Raw genomic sequence first — 16,734 nt, 5'->3', positions numbered from 1 at the left:
TACATTACACCTGGCGCAGGTATAATGTGGCGCAGGGGTTTACAAAGTGACGCATCTTCCTAGATGCGTCACTTTGTAAATATGACTCAACAAGGTGCATTTTTTACACCACTGGTGCGTCACAAAAAGTGACGCACCGGTGGCGTAAAAGTGACACATGGCTTCATAAATGAGGCCTTCAGTCTTCTACTCATGCGTCATATTTAATGTATGACGCATTATGTCGCAAGGAGTTACAGATACGTCAGTATATCGGATGTATCTGTAAGCGCAAAAGTGAATGTTTGCTGGAATGTGTCACAAAAGTGACGCAACTCAAGCAATGCATCCTTTCACATGGGGCCAGCCCCATGTGAAAGGGCTTGCGTCAGTCTCACGCCTGCTGTGAGGCACGCGCAAGATTTTGACGCAACGGTGTCCTAAAAGTGACGCAGTGAAATCTCATAGATTTCACTGCGTCACTTTTAGGACACGTCACTTCTACCGCCCTTTCTTGCGTCAATACGCCCCCTTTGCATACATTACACTTAGCGCAGGTATAATGTGGCGCAGGGGTTTACAAAGTGACGCATTTACCTAGATGCGTCACTTTGTAAATATGACTCAATAAGGTGCATTTTTTACACCACTGGTGCGTCACAAAAAGTGACGCACCGGTGACGTAAAAGTGATGGATGGCCTCATAAATGAGGCCTTCAGTCTTCTACTCATGCATCATATTTAATGTATGACGCATTATGTCGCAAGGAGTTACAGATACGTCAGTATTTCTGACGTATCTGTAAGCGCAAAAGTGATGCATTGCTGGAGTGTGTCACAAAAGTGACGCAACTCAAGCAATGCATCCTTTCACATGGGGCCAGGCCCATGTGATAGGGCCTGCGTCAGTCTTACGCCTGCTGTGAGGCAGGCGCAAGATTTTGACGCAACGGTGTCCTAAAAGTGACGCAGTGAAATCTCAGATTTCACTGCGTCACTTCTACAACCCTTTCTTGCGTCAATACGCCCCCTTTGCATACATTACACCTGGCGCAGGTATAATGTGGCGTAGGGGTTTACAAAGTGACGCATCTACCTAGATGCGTCACTTTGTAAATATGACTCAACAAGGTGCATTTTTTTACATCACTGGTACGTCACAAAAAGTGACGCCCCGGCGGCGTAAAAGTGACGCATGGCCTCATAAATGTGGTCTTCAGTCTTCTACTCTAACTTTTTTTTTCACTTTCTCTGTTTCTTCACTGCCTTACTCACACTCACACTCAATTGACACATTCCCCATGTTCTCGTTCCCCACACTCACCTTCTTTCAGTCCCCCTTCTTCACTTCCCTTCCCCTCACGTCCCTTTCTTTGCTTTCTCACTCATATTCCTCTCTTCTCTCACTGCACTCCACTTCAGTTACTCTTTTTCATTTTTTTAAGAATACAGCTCTTTGATGAGAAATGGAGGTAGTTCTGAAAAGAACTTTTTTTCTTTTTTCCTTTTTTTTTCAACAGAAACAAAAACAGGGAATTGGAAACTGCTCAACAGGAGCAAAAAAAAAGAATCAAAATTAGGACTGGGGTTGGCAGCGGTGGTTGTCTATTGCTCGAACCATGAGCATTACACTTTGTTCCCCATAACAAAGTAGCTGATCACATTTTTTGCATTTAATTACGGCTTCATTAAATGCAGGCTGAATGTTGGGGATCAGTTCTTTTGGTCGTCCCCTCACCAATGTTATTGGTCCGGTTGAAGTAGAGGTACCATCCCTGGGAGCCTCTTGTGCCAGAGCTCTGACACTCTCCCGGGCAAAGTTCTGGGGGTGCCTCCTCTCGACATGGCGAATCATAGTGGAGTTCCCAAATGAATATTTTTTGGTGGGGTCACCCCGTGAGAGGACGGTATGACAAATCCGGCACTCCACCTTTGGAGCATTTACTTTTTTTTGATCATGTGGAATGGAAAAAAACTTCCATATGAAGTGTTCTTTTACCCGGGGTGGAGGAACCTCTTCATCAATAAATGTCTCTCTGTCATCATCACTGCTGGATTCTCTGGCAGCCATGGTAATACAAGAAAGATCCAAGAGCAAAAAACAGGTCTTTCAGTCACAAAAGTGAAAGAAGAAGTGAAGGAAATGGGTGGGGATTTCATTCTTTGTAAAAAAAAAAAAACGTTAGCAGCCAATGAAAGAGTTATTTTAAGGTCACATGACTTGACGCGCTTACGCTGCGCGCACCGGGGACGCTTACGCGACGCGAACGTAGGCGCTTCCGGGGGCGCTTACGCGGCGCGCCTGAGTGACGTTTTGATAGCTTTACGGAAATGTAAATTCATTTTCATTTCGTAAATTAAAAATATTGCTTTTATGAGTATGGTACTAAATGTCTTGGGTTATTATTTACTTTTCATACATTTTTTCTTAACGAACACAGAAATAGCGCTCTTGGGAGAGCTTACCGGTGCGCGCACCCTGAGCGCCCCAGGAAAAAATGATTTAAAAAAAAAAAAATTGGAAAAATATTATTTCAAAAATAAATGAATAATTAATACTTACACAAAACAGCAAATACAAAAAAAATCGTAGGTTACAAGCTCGATATAGAAAGGAATTAGCTTTTAAAAACCTTTGAAATTCAGTGAAAAAAACAGAGGTTTCACAATCGTTATAGTTAGGAATTAGCATTTAAAAAACCATTGAAATTCACAAAAAAAAACATAGGTTTCATATTTGTTATAGTTAGGAATTAGCATTTAAAAAACCTTTGAAATTCACTGAAAAAACCATAGGTTTAACACCAGTTATAGGTAGCTGGACATTTTACTCATACAAAACCATTGAAATTCCCACATTATAGTTAGTTGGACTCACTATAACTCGCGCGCCCGCAATCCACTGCTGATGTCACATATTACATCAGTCATGACATGGTCAGTGACATCACTGATGACATCTCAAATGACATCACTAATTACATCACTGATTACATCATCCAGTGTCTGTGTGTTTCTGAAAAGTAAAAATACAATTAAGTTAAAGTTAATAATTTACATATTGAAGAATGAGTGGATGCATGAGTGTCTGGATGAAGGATTTAGTAGGTGCGTGACTGACTGATGAGTGAGTGATTATTATTATATGTGAGCAGTTGATTCTCTTGGAATATGGGTTCAAGAGTGCATGTGGAAAGAGCTGTATGGGGGGTTGACTGTCTGCATGGATGTGCTGGTGAGTGAATGGCTATCTCAGTGCTACATGTCAAAGTAGGTACATATGTAAAACACAGTGCATGTGAGAGTTGCCATATATAAATGACTATACATGAGAGCCTGTGATTGCGTAAGTAACTGTATGGTTCAATGTGTACTTGTTTCAGTGATTGTAAAAGAGAGTAAGTATGTGTTACTATATATTTGAATAAGTAAGGTTTAGTGTGTATAACTTTGTAGTTGAGGAAATGGGAGTGTGATGGATTCTCTGCATAACTGACTAGGTGTTTGAGTAACTCTGTGAATGAGTGTCAGTGTGTAAGTGTCTGTATAGGTATACGACTGGATATGATAGTGTTCTATTGATGAGTGACAGTATGTATGAGTGATTGTATGGGTGAATGAGTGGATGTGTGTGTAGACCTAGAAATCAGTGAGTGCGTATGTAGTTACTGGTATTGGTATGTCAATAATTTCAGGAATGGTAGTTTGTATTTAACACGGGGTGTGGGGGCGCTAGAGGGCGCACGGCAAGATGGCCGCACTTATGTGAGGCTCCGCCAGACCAAGCTAAAATCCTTTAATTATCCTATACATCCTGCCTTTGCCACACAATAATTTGGTGGCTATGTGTGCCTGACTGCATTCGGCACTGACTGGAGCTGTTACCGACGTCTGAGGCCCTTTGGAGGAGAAATCGGGAGCGTGGCTTCCCTGCGCGGACTCAGCCTCGTGGCGTCCGGGGCCATCCTGCGAATACTGAGGCTGTGAGAGCCTGGCGAGCCTGGCGATAGCGAAGCGATCCTGTGAGGAGCGGAATCCACACCACGTGCAGTTGTGGCACAGCGGATCGTACTGGATTGTAGCCTGAAGAAATCCTGGAAGTGCCCGGCGGATCGGCGATTCGAGTCTGTGGCGACTGGCTGTGACCGGGGTTGGCACCCGCCTACGCGGGTAGCGGTGAGTGGGGTGGCGGCCTAGGAGAGGCCGGGGCTGCGGAGGCGGTGCTGGGCCGGACTGGGCCGCTCCGCGCGATCCGTGGCTGGCTGGGCGGGTTGCGGACCGGGACGGCAGGCGGGAAGAGGCAGAGTAATAGTGGCATGTAGACTTGGCTGCACCACAGAAACCTCGAGGGGCTTTACATCTGTGCCTTGACGGAGGCGGGGAGGCAAGCGTACTGCGGAGGAAATTGCCTTGGCACCGTGCTATGCTTGCTGTTGCTCTCCGGCGGTAACGCACATGTGGTGACTACAGATCTACTACGGTGAAGCTCCGAACCACCGCAAACCATAGATTTATGCCACCAAAACAAGTGTTTGCACGGGGTGTTTACTGTCTGCTATCTGCCATTTGCAATCCATTTCCAACTAAACCGCTGCTGCACAGGCTGAGACGCAGTTGCATCGATTATACTAGGCCGGAGGCAGCATGGGAAGGCCAGAGAGGAACCAGCCGAAACTGACTTTTGACACGAGGAGGACTACGTTGTCTTCCTCACAGCCTCCTCCAGACACTGAACCGGCTGGAGCATTGGGGGGACGCCGAATTTAGAGACCACGCTCCTAGCCATGCAGAGGACATTGCAATCCATTGAAGGCACAATGGAGGCGGTAAACCTCAGACTTGATCATATGGCCACGCAATTTGATAGGCAAAATGAGAGAATGGGTGAGGTGGAACAGAGAAACTCGGCCACCGAGGATGGCCTCGCCACAGTAACTACTAAAGTGTTCAAAATGGAGCGGGTGCTGGCGGTTATTCAGGCTAAAAATGAGGAGTTGGAAGGGCGGTCCTGACGCAACAACATCCGCGTCACGGGACTGCCGGAATCCACGAATGTTGGCAAAGTGGAAGACTTTATGGAACAATTGTTTATTGACTTATTTGGGGCTGAGCAACTGTCTCGTGTATTCATAGTTGAATGAGCGCATCGCTCTTTGGCATAGCGGCCACCTCCTGGTACACCTCCTCGCCCTCTCATTGCCCGCATACTCAATTATAAAGACAGAGATGTGATTCTGCGTCTTGCACGAGAGAAGGGCACCATAGAATATCAAGGCAGCAAACTGGAGTTTTTCCCCGATTTCACGATGACAGTGCAAACAGCGCGGAAAGAATTCAACGTCTCAGAGCGGAAGACATACCGTATGCCATGCTATACCCGGCTTGACTGCGGATTGGAGCCCCATCGGATAATGAGATATTCACATCACCGAAGGCGGCTATGGAGTATGCTAAAGAGCAGAAGAAACTAAAGCAAGACTCCACTATGGCGCAGGAAGGGGATGAAGGACCACATGACTAAGCTGCCTAGGTCTTTTGAGTTACTTGGGTTTTTCAGGCTTCCTTGATCATATTAACTGGGGAGCTGATGCGGGTCACTGGGACACCCCCATCACTGGAACAGACCATTATCTGACTTATATAATGATGGGATGAGATCTAGTGAAATTTGAAAGCCTTCAACGATAATAATGACCGCTCTATTCAAATTTGCAGGGCTTCTGTACTGCTTAAGTTTACATTGTTTGGGGTGTACAGTTGGATCCTTAACAACTCACTTACATGGAAAGGATGGGGGTGTGGAAGTGACACGCACTTTTGAGTAGATATCTGCTAGTGACCACTGTTTATCATTGTACAGTTATGTTGGTACGGAGACACTGTGACACTATATGAGTATATGCTTGTTCCGAACTCTTCGTTCATCTATGCAGGGACGCTGCGACTGCTCACTACGTTACATCCCTCAATAGGAGTCAAACAATGCATTCAATGGGTTGATGGCTTTGTGGAGCTGTACAGATCTCGATGGCGATCCCGAACATATCAAACCGCTAAATGACTTATGCATTATTTGCGCTAATAGTTACTGGGGCACACAGCTTCAGCCAGGGTGTTATCTTTATACGCCGGGGTGAGGATACAGGGGGGGGGGGGGGGGGGGGGATGCAACTCTTGGTTGATTACTTGCTCAGGACACCACTTGGTAATATGCAGGTGTGCATGCTGGGAGGCACAGTGTCACTTATTAACGGCTATCTGGTGAGGAGTCCCTAGATTTATGGGGCGAAGAACTGCTGCAATATAAGGACATGGACCTATGGTGGTAAGGATGGGCAGTTCATATAAATGGCATGGTCACCTCCCGTTTGTTACCACTCACGGGAGTTGAACGCCTCTAGGGCCCCACATATGGGAGTACCCCACAATTTGTTTGGTGCTGGGTTGGGAGTTTGGGAGGTTGGGAATGGCTTTGGCAGGTTGGGGGAGCGGAGGTGGGGGGACGGGGGGTTTCAGAGAATCCAAGTCTGGGTCGATGTTATTGATGGTCTGGGTAGGGCATCGGGAGGGATGGAGGATGGGAGAAGGGCAGGTTGGCAGGAATACTATCTGGATTCTAAGGAGAAGCCTGCAGTTACTTGCCTGATTGGTTCCTCTATGCTTACCAGCTGGTACTGGGAGGTGGGCACAGCAGTTATGCTTAAGGTCTTGAATGATGGAGAGCCATATGGATAGGGGGGGCAGGGTTAATTGGGTCACATGGAATGTGAGGGGATTGAACAGACCACAAAAGACGTGGCAGGTTTTGGCATATTTGAACAGGCACGGAGTACTAGCGGTCTTCCTTCAGGAGACACACCTTAAGGGGCGGGCGGCAGAAACGGTTGCTAGACAATGGGCGGGTACTAGGCTGGCATCCAATTATTCCTCGTGTGCTCGGGGGGTCATGATATTGATTAAGAAAAATGTGCCATTTGTTCCGATACATGAAGAAATTGATAAAGAGGGTAGATATATTATATTGCATGGCAAGCAATATAATAGCAATGGTCAATACATATGGTCCGAACGTTGATGACCCTGAGTTTTATGTCACCTTATGGAACAAAGTATACGCTCTGCCACCCTCTGCAATCGTATGTGGAGGGGATTTGAATGTGGCGTTAAATAATACACTGGATAGGAAGGATGATGGCCCTACACAGCTAGGAAGGCAGCTAATGCGGTGCACGATGGTATGAAGGGACATTGGATTGGTGGCTGTGTGGAGACTTGGACACCCTGGAATACGTGAGGGTACTTGTTACACATCGGCGCATGATACTTGGTCGCGTTTGGATTATTGGTTGGTGACAAGGGATGTCAGCGGATGGGTGGTGAAAGTGTCCCATCTCCCTCGTACTCTATCTGATCATGCCCCTGTGCTGATGGAGGTATTGCTTCCATCTCATGCACCTGCACCCTTCTCGTGGCGTCTACCACCTGGTATTTTATCGGACCTGGTACTCCGCGAGGAGCTTAGGACGGTCATTGAGGACTTCTTTGTTAGGAATGTTGGCTCTGTAAATGACCTGGGAACTGTATGGGAGGCCTTTGAAGTGACTGATGGGAGCATGTATTGGTATGCAGTCTGGTGTGCTCAAATCACTGAGGGATTCCATGGCCAAGTTAGAGCGCGAACTCTTATCCCTAGAACGACATGAGCTGCACCCGGCTGAATCTCTTTTGGCTGACATACGGCTGAAGGTGTCTGAATTTAATGATCTGGCAGAACAAGAGGTTACATTTCTGTCCAAACTCACCAGGGCAAGGTATTATGGTGAGGGAGGGCGTCCAGGACGTGAGTTGGCAGGCAGAATCAAGGAACCATGGGCTAGGCACTGTGGGGTACAAGAAATCATGGACGGGGATGTCAATGTAACAAGTGCGGCTGGTGTTTTAGATTGTTTTGTACGATATTATGAACAAATGTATGCGCATAGGGAGACGGCTGGGGAGGAGGAAACGGAGCAATACCTGGAGGATGTGGCATTGGTCTGGCTATCGAAAGGTCAGCAAGAATTTTTAATGCATCACATCACGGAGGAGGAGTTCTGCGAGGCTATCGCGGCTCTGCCAAATGGTAAAGCGGCAGGTACTGATGGACTACCATCTGAATTTTATAAAGAGTACGTCGACCTATTACTGCCAAATTTGGCAATGGTTCTTGAAGAGGCCTTCGAGTAGGGACAGTTGCCGGCCACGATGAGGGAGGCTCTACTGGTAACATTACCGAAACCAGGCAAACCACGAAATCAATGTGAGTCGTATAGACCGATATCCCTGATAAATACGGACGTTAAAATTATTGCCAAAGTGTTGGCAAAGCGACTGCGCTTGATATTGCCCGTTATGGTGCTGCCAGACCAATCTGGTTTCATCCCCCTTCACTCTACAACCCACAATTTGAGAGCTCTGTTTGCAGTGTTGCACCTCCTTAAGCCGGATCTTGCTGCGGTGGCTGTGCTATTGGACACTGCTAAAGCATTTGACTCCGTTGCCTGGCGATATATGATAACAGTGCTGCACCGCATGGGAGTGCCCTTCTTCACATCCTTGATCACCCTGCTCTATACAAACCCAATTGCACGGGTGCGGGTGAACGGTCACGTGTCGGCACCATTTTCTGTGCAGAGGGGGACTAGGCAAGGCTGCCCACTCTCACCCTTACTGTTTGCCATCATATTAGAACCCCGAGCATGTATATTGAGACAGAGACATGCACACAGAGCGTTACGATTCCCTCTCAGGCCCCTGGCGGTATCCATGTATGCCGACGACATGGTTCTGTATGTAAGGGAGCCTGCCAAAAATCTGGAAGGAGTCCTACGAGAGTTTATTCGATTTGAGCGCTTTTCTGGCCTCTCCATTAATTGGGACAAATCCATACTGTTGCCTCTCACAGATATCACGCAATCGTTCATATTGCAATTTCCCCTGGCCTGGGCCACAGAACCTGGTCGATACCTGGGGATCTGGGTGCACAGAGACTCCCAAGAGATGATTCGAGCTAACTACGGAGTGGCTATTTCAAAACTGGAACATCAGATGACCCGATGGATACGACTGCCACTTTCGTTTGCTGACCGGGTCTCCTTGATTAAAATGGTAGTCCTGCCTAAATGTTTGTACTATTTCGTTAATATACCTATTGCCCTTACATCTCATTTTTTACACAGCTTCAGTCATTGTTACTCATGGTGGCCTGGGGGGGTGTGGGGGGGGGGGGGGGGGTTGGGAGAAACCGCGTGTGAAATGGGACACACTGACACGTCTTCCTCCTGTTCGGGCCTTCTTAATTCTGGGGGTGACAATGAGGTGTTCCTGGTCGGAACGGAGGGATCTAGGGGCTTTGTATGGTTTGATAAATTTTTTTAGGCTTGGGGGACCATTGTTTTGGAGCAGTCTGTGTGCTAGGCAGAGGGCCTTGAACATCACACGTTCTCTAACCGGAAGCCAATGGAGACACTTCAGCGCTGGTTTGGCTGAGGCTCTGGCCGGGGTGTTAGTAAGGATCCGGGCAGCTGCATTTTGGACCCTTTGTAGTTTATTCAGGGTTGCCTCTGGGGCCCCTAAGTAGATGGAATTACTAAAGTCGAGCCTAGAAAGAATCAGTCCTTGGATCAGCAGTTTTTGAGAGTTGTGGGGGAGTAGGGGCAGGATCTTTCGAATTGACCTGAGCAGTCCAAAACACGTACCGGCTACCTTTTTTGCCTGTGTTGCAAAAGATAATTCCTTATTGAGCCAGACACCCAGGCTTTTTACCTCTGGTTTCGGATCTGGGATCGGGCCTAAACAGGGTGGCCAGATGTTATGAAGTGAAGTGGGTCCCTTCTGGCCAAGGAGGAGAAAGTCAGTCTTTGAGCCGTTGAGTTTCAGAGACGATCTATTCATCCATCCTTGTATCTGCGTCAGACAGTTGTAAAGGTCCGCAGGTTGTTGTTACGGATGAGAAAGGGACACCACTAACTGAGTGTCGTCGGCATAGCTGACGATGCTCACTCCGAACGGGATAACAACCTCCTCCAATGGGGACATGTAGATGTTAAATAATGTGGGGCTCAGGGAGGAGCCCTGAGGCACGCCACATTGGAGGGGAGTGTCGGAGGAGCAGGTGTTGTTATCCCAGATTTGAAAGGAGCGTTGACTCAAAAAGGACGATATCCAGGACAGAGCAGTTCCTTCCACACCGACGCTCATGAGTCGTTGGATGAGGAGCTGATGGTTGACGGTGTCGAAGGCCGCACTGAGGTCGAGGAGGATCACTGCCACTGATCCTCCTTCGTCTAAGAGTGCTCTGGCCTCCTCCACCGCCATGAGAAGGGCAATGTCGGTGCCCTGCCCGGGGCGGAAACCCGTCTGCGAGTTTTTTTAGACGGTTGTTGTTCTCCAAAAATTGTGACAGCTTTCTGTTCACCATTTTTTCCGCGATCTTGCTGGTTCCCGGGAGGAGGGAGATTGGTCTATAGTTTGCCAGGTCGACAGGGTCAAGGGAGGGGTTTTTTTTTAGAAGTGCTTGACGACTGCCGCCTTCCAGCAAGGGGGGAAGACTCCTTGTTGAAGGGAGGCGTTGATGAGGTGAGTGAGAGAAGGGGCGATCGAGGGTGCTACCTTTTTGAGAATACGTAAAGGGGCAGGGTCCCTGGGAGATCCGCTTTTAATAACTTGCAGCGTATCTTCGACTTCTTCTACTGTCACTTGTCCCCAGGAAGTGATGCATGGGAGGGTAGGAGAGTTGCTGGCTTCTCTCTCCTCGCTCGAACTAGTAGGTGGAATAGAGTCGAGGATTTTTTGGATTTTCTCCTTGAAGAAATTAGCCAGCTTGTGGCACTTTTCCTCATCAGCTTTGGGGTCTGGTGGGTCTCTCGGTCCCGAGTCAGGGACTTTGAGGAGTTCTTTTAAAATGGTAAAAGATTCTTTACTGGAGCTAGCGGAGTGTTCTATTCTCTCTTGGAAGAATACACTTTTGGTTTTGCGGAGGGCGGTTTTGTAAATTTGTGAGGCGGTGTGATAGGCTTCCTTATTTTTGTTAGATTTGTCCTTCCTCCAAAAGCGTTCTGATCTCTTGCATTCCTGTCTCAGAGATTTGAGCGCCGGAGTATACCAGGGAGCGGGAGCCACTCTTTTTATGTGTTTAAGAGTGGTGGTTTTCGGGAGGAGTTGGTCTAGTGAAGATGTGAGCCAGGAATTGAATTGTTCGTCGGCCGTGACCGGATCCATGGAGAGGGCAGGTGTCGAATCTGAGAGTAAGCTGGCCCACTCTGCCGGTTCAAGCTTGTGCCAACGTCGGTCCGTCACTCGGATTTTGGGGGGTTGGGGGAGTGCTGTGGCAAGGTCCCAGGAGAAGGGAACAAGAAAGTGGTCTGACCACGGAAGGGGGATGGGGGGATCTGAGGTGATATCCCCAATATTGGTCAGGACGGGGTCCAGAAGGTGTCCTTTGTCGTGGGTGGGTTCGTTGTTGACAAGTCGGATGTTAAATGACCTAAGGTCCTGCAGGAGATCCAAAGCTAAGGGATCGGTGGGGTCGTTAAGGTGAAGGTTGAGATCGCCCACGAGGAGGAAGTTCGAGGCAGAGGAGGCTGATTGTGATACCATGTCAATGAGGGCGTTGAGGAAATTCCCTGTTGTCCCCGGAGGGCGATAAATCAACAGTCCTGAGATGGAGTGTGTCGGGGAGATTTGAAGGGCAAAATGGCAGCTTTCGCAGTCTGCAATGTTGGCGTTGCTAGTCCTACAGGCGAGATGTTCTCTGTGGATAATTGCCAGCCCCCCTCCTCTCCCTTTAGGTCTATGTAAAGTTTGAATGAGGTAGCCTGGGGGAAGGGCAATGACAATATCCCGCGCTGGCACTCGAGGCCAGCGCGGTATTGCCACTACCCCTAAAAGCGATGATAGTAAACTCATATTTGGTATACGAGAAAGGCGAAGTGGACACGGTACAATGCACTTCTAAGGCGTGGGGGGAATTGGGCAAGCGCTCGAAAAGACTACCACTGTACGCGCCCGAAATGCCGCTCCTATATCATGCGGATATCTCGGTTTCGAGTGAAGTGGGAGCATTGCAATTGCTGCGGGGTGTCGGGTTACATACTATGGGAGATATTTTTCAGAATACTCGGTTACTCCAGTTGCCGGATCCCTTGGAGCAGGTGCCGAATTCAACCATGGCCACCTTTATCTATGTTAGATTGCGTGCCGCGATACGAGCCTTATATCATTCTTTTCCGGCGGAACCACCAATGTTAGGCGCATTGCAGATAATATATACAACAACTAATTGGGCAAAATTGATCACACGATTGTACCGTGCGTCGCAGGAGGATGAGGGAGGTGGGGATGAGGCTGCAAAGACAAGATGGGATGCGTGCTTGCCTGACCCCTCGACTGATGATGAATGGTATGAGTGCTGTTCTATGACCGGTAAATTTGCAGTGAATGGAAATTTTCGACTCATTCACTATACATTTTTGCAACAATGGTATTATACACCTGCACAACTGGCCAGGTACGGTCTCCGTGAATCATCTGTTTGTGCGCATTGTGGCATGGATGGCGCCGATTTTTTCCATCTGGCGTGGGGATGCGCACGAGTATCTGCCTTCTGGACGGGTGTGACTGAAGCGTTATCCGAAATGACAGCAATTGAGATTGCTAAAGACCCGTGCCTATGGCTATTGGGCATAGCCTCAGGAGTGCCAGCCTGAATGAGAAAGTTAGTGGTCTTGGCGCTGCAGATTGCTAAACGCAAGGTGGCTTCTTGCTAGGGTGGGAGACGGGCACCTGATGTCAAACTCTGGTTGCAGGACATGGCATATTGCTGTGATCAGCTGACTTGTTATTATGAGGAACTACCTGCCGCCTCGCGCCCGCGAGACATTTGGGGCCCTTACACTGCATACATGCTGTCTAAACTTGATGATGACTGATGTGCGATTTAATGCGAGCGTGCAGCGCTTGAGTGGATTATTACGGATGTCACTCTATGGATAGTTGTCCGTTGTCGAATTAGGATTGTGATTTTGATACCCTTTGTCTCATTAAGGAATAGTTAATATATAATTGTCATCTGGGGCCACTTGACCTAACCCTCTTGATTTTGTGCTGCGTTTTCTTCACTTGCATGTGCCTTGTGTGTGTGAGCATGACCTGGCCACTGTCCACACTGCTGCCGTGACGAATGCAAAGTCCTGATTACCTTCACTATCTTCCGATATTTTGCACTATTGAATGCTGACCTGATTGGATTCCAGGGTTGTTGGGGAGGGGGGTGTAAACATGATCAGCTGTTACTAATGTATACCAAAAATAAGACTGCTTGTAACTATATATTGATAATGCAAGACTACAGATTGACATATTGCCTGGTTATAATGGCATGCTATTGATTACTGCTGCTGTGCTTAGACATGATTACTGAGGCATGGATCTCGATTACATTTGCGGCCGGCCCCACATGCACTCTTGAACCCATATTCCAAGAGAATCAACTGCTCACATATAATAATTACTCACTCATACAGTCAGTCACGCACCTACTAAATCCTTCATCCAGACACTCATACATCCACTCATTCTTCAATATGTAAATTATTAACTTTAACTTAATTGTATTTTTACTTTTCAGAAACACACAGACACTGGATGATGTAATCAGTGATGTAATCAGTGATGTCATTTGAGATGTCATCAGTGATGTCACTGACCATGTCATGACTGATGTAATATGTGACATCATCAGCAGTGGATTGCGGGGGCGCGAGTTATAGTGAGTCCAACTAACTATAACGTGGGAATTTCAATGGTTTTGTATGAGTAAAATGTCTAGCTAGCTATAACTGGTGTTAAACCTATGGTTTTTTCAGTGAATATATATATATATATATATATATATATATATACACATATACTGTCATCTGCAAGTTTGAAACATGTCTATTAAAAACAAATAACAAAATGTAAACAAAGATATTTAAACAAAAAAATGATGATGTTGCATACTCAGATTCATTCCCTCACTACACGTCCATGTTTTGCTTGTATAAACGTACATAAACTTAGGAGAGATTCTTGCCTGTGGGAGTGTGCACAGTGACATCAGTCAGAGACAGAAATAATGACCTATAGCAATTTGAAAACCTTTAATCTTTTCACCCAAGAGCGTTTTGTCTGTATGATCATAAACTCTTATGGTCATGGTGGATGATGAATAATACAATTCACCCTACTGGTCAGGGAAATGCTGGGTTTATTTATGGAACTTATTATGTTTGCTTAAGAGTACCAATACCAGAGGGGGTGTGGCCAGCAACATGGCCAAGTAGAACGTGTGCCTGCACTGCTCCGGCAACCTGAATTGATCCGACATACTTAATGGTGGCCTGAGGTCCCAAAAACAACGCATTTCTATCCCTGGGCGTCCAAAACCCACTCAGACGACAGAAAGTGGCGAGTGAGAGACTCGGTGAGCCCGTAATCCTCAGCGGTGCAAGCTGTTCCGAGGGCCTCGGAGCGAGATCCAAGATGGCACCGCAGGGATGCTGAGGAGGAGAGACAACGCGGCTGGAGGTACGCCCGACTGTTGGGCATTGTGGGTGTCCGGAGGCATATCCCCGCTTGGTCGCCGAGGCCACAAGAGGAAGTGGGGGCTCTGGCGGAGCTCTGCATCGGCCCGAGGAGTCGGCGAGACGGAGAGAGGAGGAGCGGACGCTGGGAGCGGGACCCGCTGGCCCAACTGCTCTTGCCGAACCAGGAGGTGAGGGCTGGTCTTGGGAGACGAAGCGCCTGGAGTGAGAGATGGGGGGGCGCTGTGCCATGGTGATCTGAGCTGCGAAGCGGCCGCCTGCCCACCCGATCTCTCTGCGAGGCTGCGGCCGGGGCCCCGCACGTGGGCGGTGACGGGGTAATCCCCTGGGGCCTAGACGGTGGTGAAGGGGGTCCGAGGGAGCGGCCGGCCCGGACGGAGGGGGCTTCCACCCCCCAGCGCCAAAAGGAGACAACTGAGACCGTCCCCTTCCCCTCACGAGGGGGTATGAGGTATGAGAGGGAATATTAGAAGGTGGCCTACGGACATCTAAAGGCGACGATACAGAGGGCACAGCTTTGGCCAGTGGCACATACCGGACCTTCTTGCGACCTGCTGCGCAGTTGTGGGAGACAAAAGGGACAGCCATGATTAGTGAACTGCAGCGGGGGCATGCAAATTTCGCCCACATCAATTCATAACCTGATCTCTCTAGGCTGCACGGGCGCAAGGGACTGGGCAGATCAAAGTGGAGACAACATGGTGTGACTTGTCCCTGGCCCTGCTGGACTAGGCCGCCTGGGGGTGCAGGTTTCCCCGCTTGCCTCCCTCCTCCTCGTTCCCCCTCTCCCCCTCCACATGGGGACACAGTGGCCGTTTCTTGCTGGAGGCCAGGACGAGTGAACAGCTGGTGGGCAAGTAGCATTGGAGGGACTGTCCGGAGGAGGACCTGGAAGTGGCGGGTCGAGGTGAGGGGCTAGAAGGCGCTAGGACAGAGTAGTTGCTAAAGGTGTGTGGCCCACAGAGGCGCAATATGGGCAAGACGAAGGACCAGGATCCTAAACCTCCCAGGCAGGGAACACTGGACCGATATACCAAGACGGCCCCCGCCGGACGATGACTCTACGGCTACTAGTTCGGACACAGCCCTGCTGATAAACGCAATACAGGCGTCCCGCGAAGCCCTGGAGAATAAAATCGGAGAGGTGGGCACAGAAGTAACGCTCTTATGGCAAGATCTCCAAAATTTGGCGAAACGAGTAACGGAATCGGAAACGAGATTGGGGGAAGCTGAGGACACCATACAAGATATGAGAAAAGGTATGGCGGAGCATCAGTCGTCTCATAAGCAGCTGCTGTGGAAGGTGGACAATGCAGAAAACAGGGCGAGATGCAACAACCTCCACTTTGTCCCAAGAAGTTCACTAGAGTATGGGGGAAGTGGAGACAATACCATGGCTTGGATGGGGGACTGTGAAAAGAGGAGGAAGGACTACTCTGTTCTCCAGGTTACATGTGGGGAGGTCTGCGAATGATCTGTGCACTATAGAGATAGGTGGGGCATTATTTTATCTATATGTCTTGATACTTGTGGGATTATGGGTATGGCGGGTGGAGGGTAGAGGGGAGGCAGGGTATGGAGGATGGATTCATGTGACATGCCTGTTATATTTACGCACTTTAAAAAAAAAGCAAATAATGTATTTTTTTTTTTTTTTAAAAGAGTACCAATACCAGCTCATCGACACTAAAATAATGTTTTCATCTCAAATCAGTTGTTATATTGAGAATATAGTTGCGTCTTTAATGGTAGAACTTACCTGTTTTTCCACCTGGTCTACCATGACCCTTTGCCCATGTGTATCTTTGCGCCACACAGGCACATGCTCTGTAGTGATGGATGCATCAGCAGACGCAAAGAAGGCTTCAACTGTCTGAGCAACCATTTTTGCCCTAATGAAACCAGCCTGGCCTTCTGGTAGAACAAGGTTGACTGTGAAGGGTGTCAACTTGGAAGTGTTTAACTTCTTCTTTTGTTGGTAGCTGCAAATAGATATGAACATAAACATTTACTTATCAAAAAGAGTTAATAGGCAAATAGATCTTTCCCTTTAAAATTTAGAAAAAAATACCCCTCTTCAGAAAAGAAAGATGTGCACATTTAAGATTCCCAACCATTTTTAGCAGAACAA

General features: G+C 48.1%; 1 protein-coding gene across 1 annotated transcript in view; it reads right to left on the bottom strand.

Moving 5' to 3' along the window:
• The window catches only part of FBH1 (F-box DNA helicase 1), a 618,156-nt gene that overhangs the window by 349,111 nt on the left and 252,311 nt on the right, over window positions 1-16,734 (bottom strand). Inside the window, exon 10 of the mRNA XM_086918941.1 lies at window positions 16,363-16,585. Coding sequence (XP_086775067.1) covers window positions 16,363-16,585 — 223 coding nt within the window. The remainder of the gene's footprint in view (window positions 1-16,362; window positions 16,586-16,734) is intronic.

This window comes from Lissotriton vulgaris, chromosome 1_1 (assembly GCF_964263255.1).
Source record: "Lissotriton vulgaris chromosome 1_1, aLisVul1.2, whole genome shotgun sequence".
NCBI classification, from domain to species: Eukaryota; Metazoa; Chordata; class Amphibia; order Caudata; family Salamandridae; genus Lissotriton; species Lissotriton vulgaris.
This window is presented reverse-complemented; position numbering and strand designations above follow the sequence as displayed.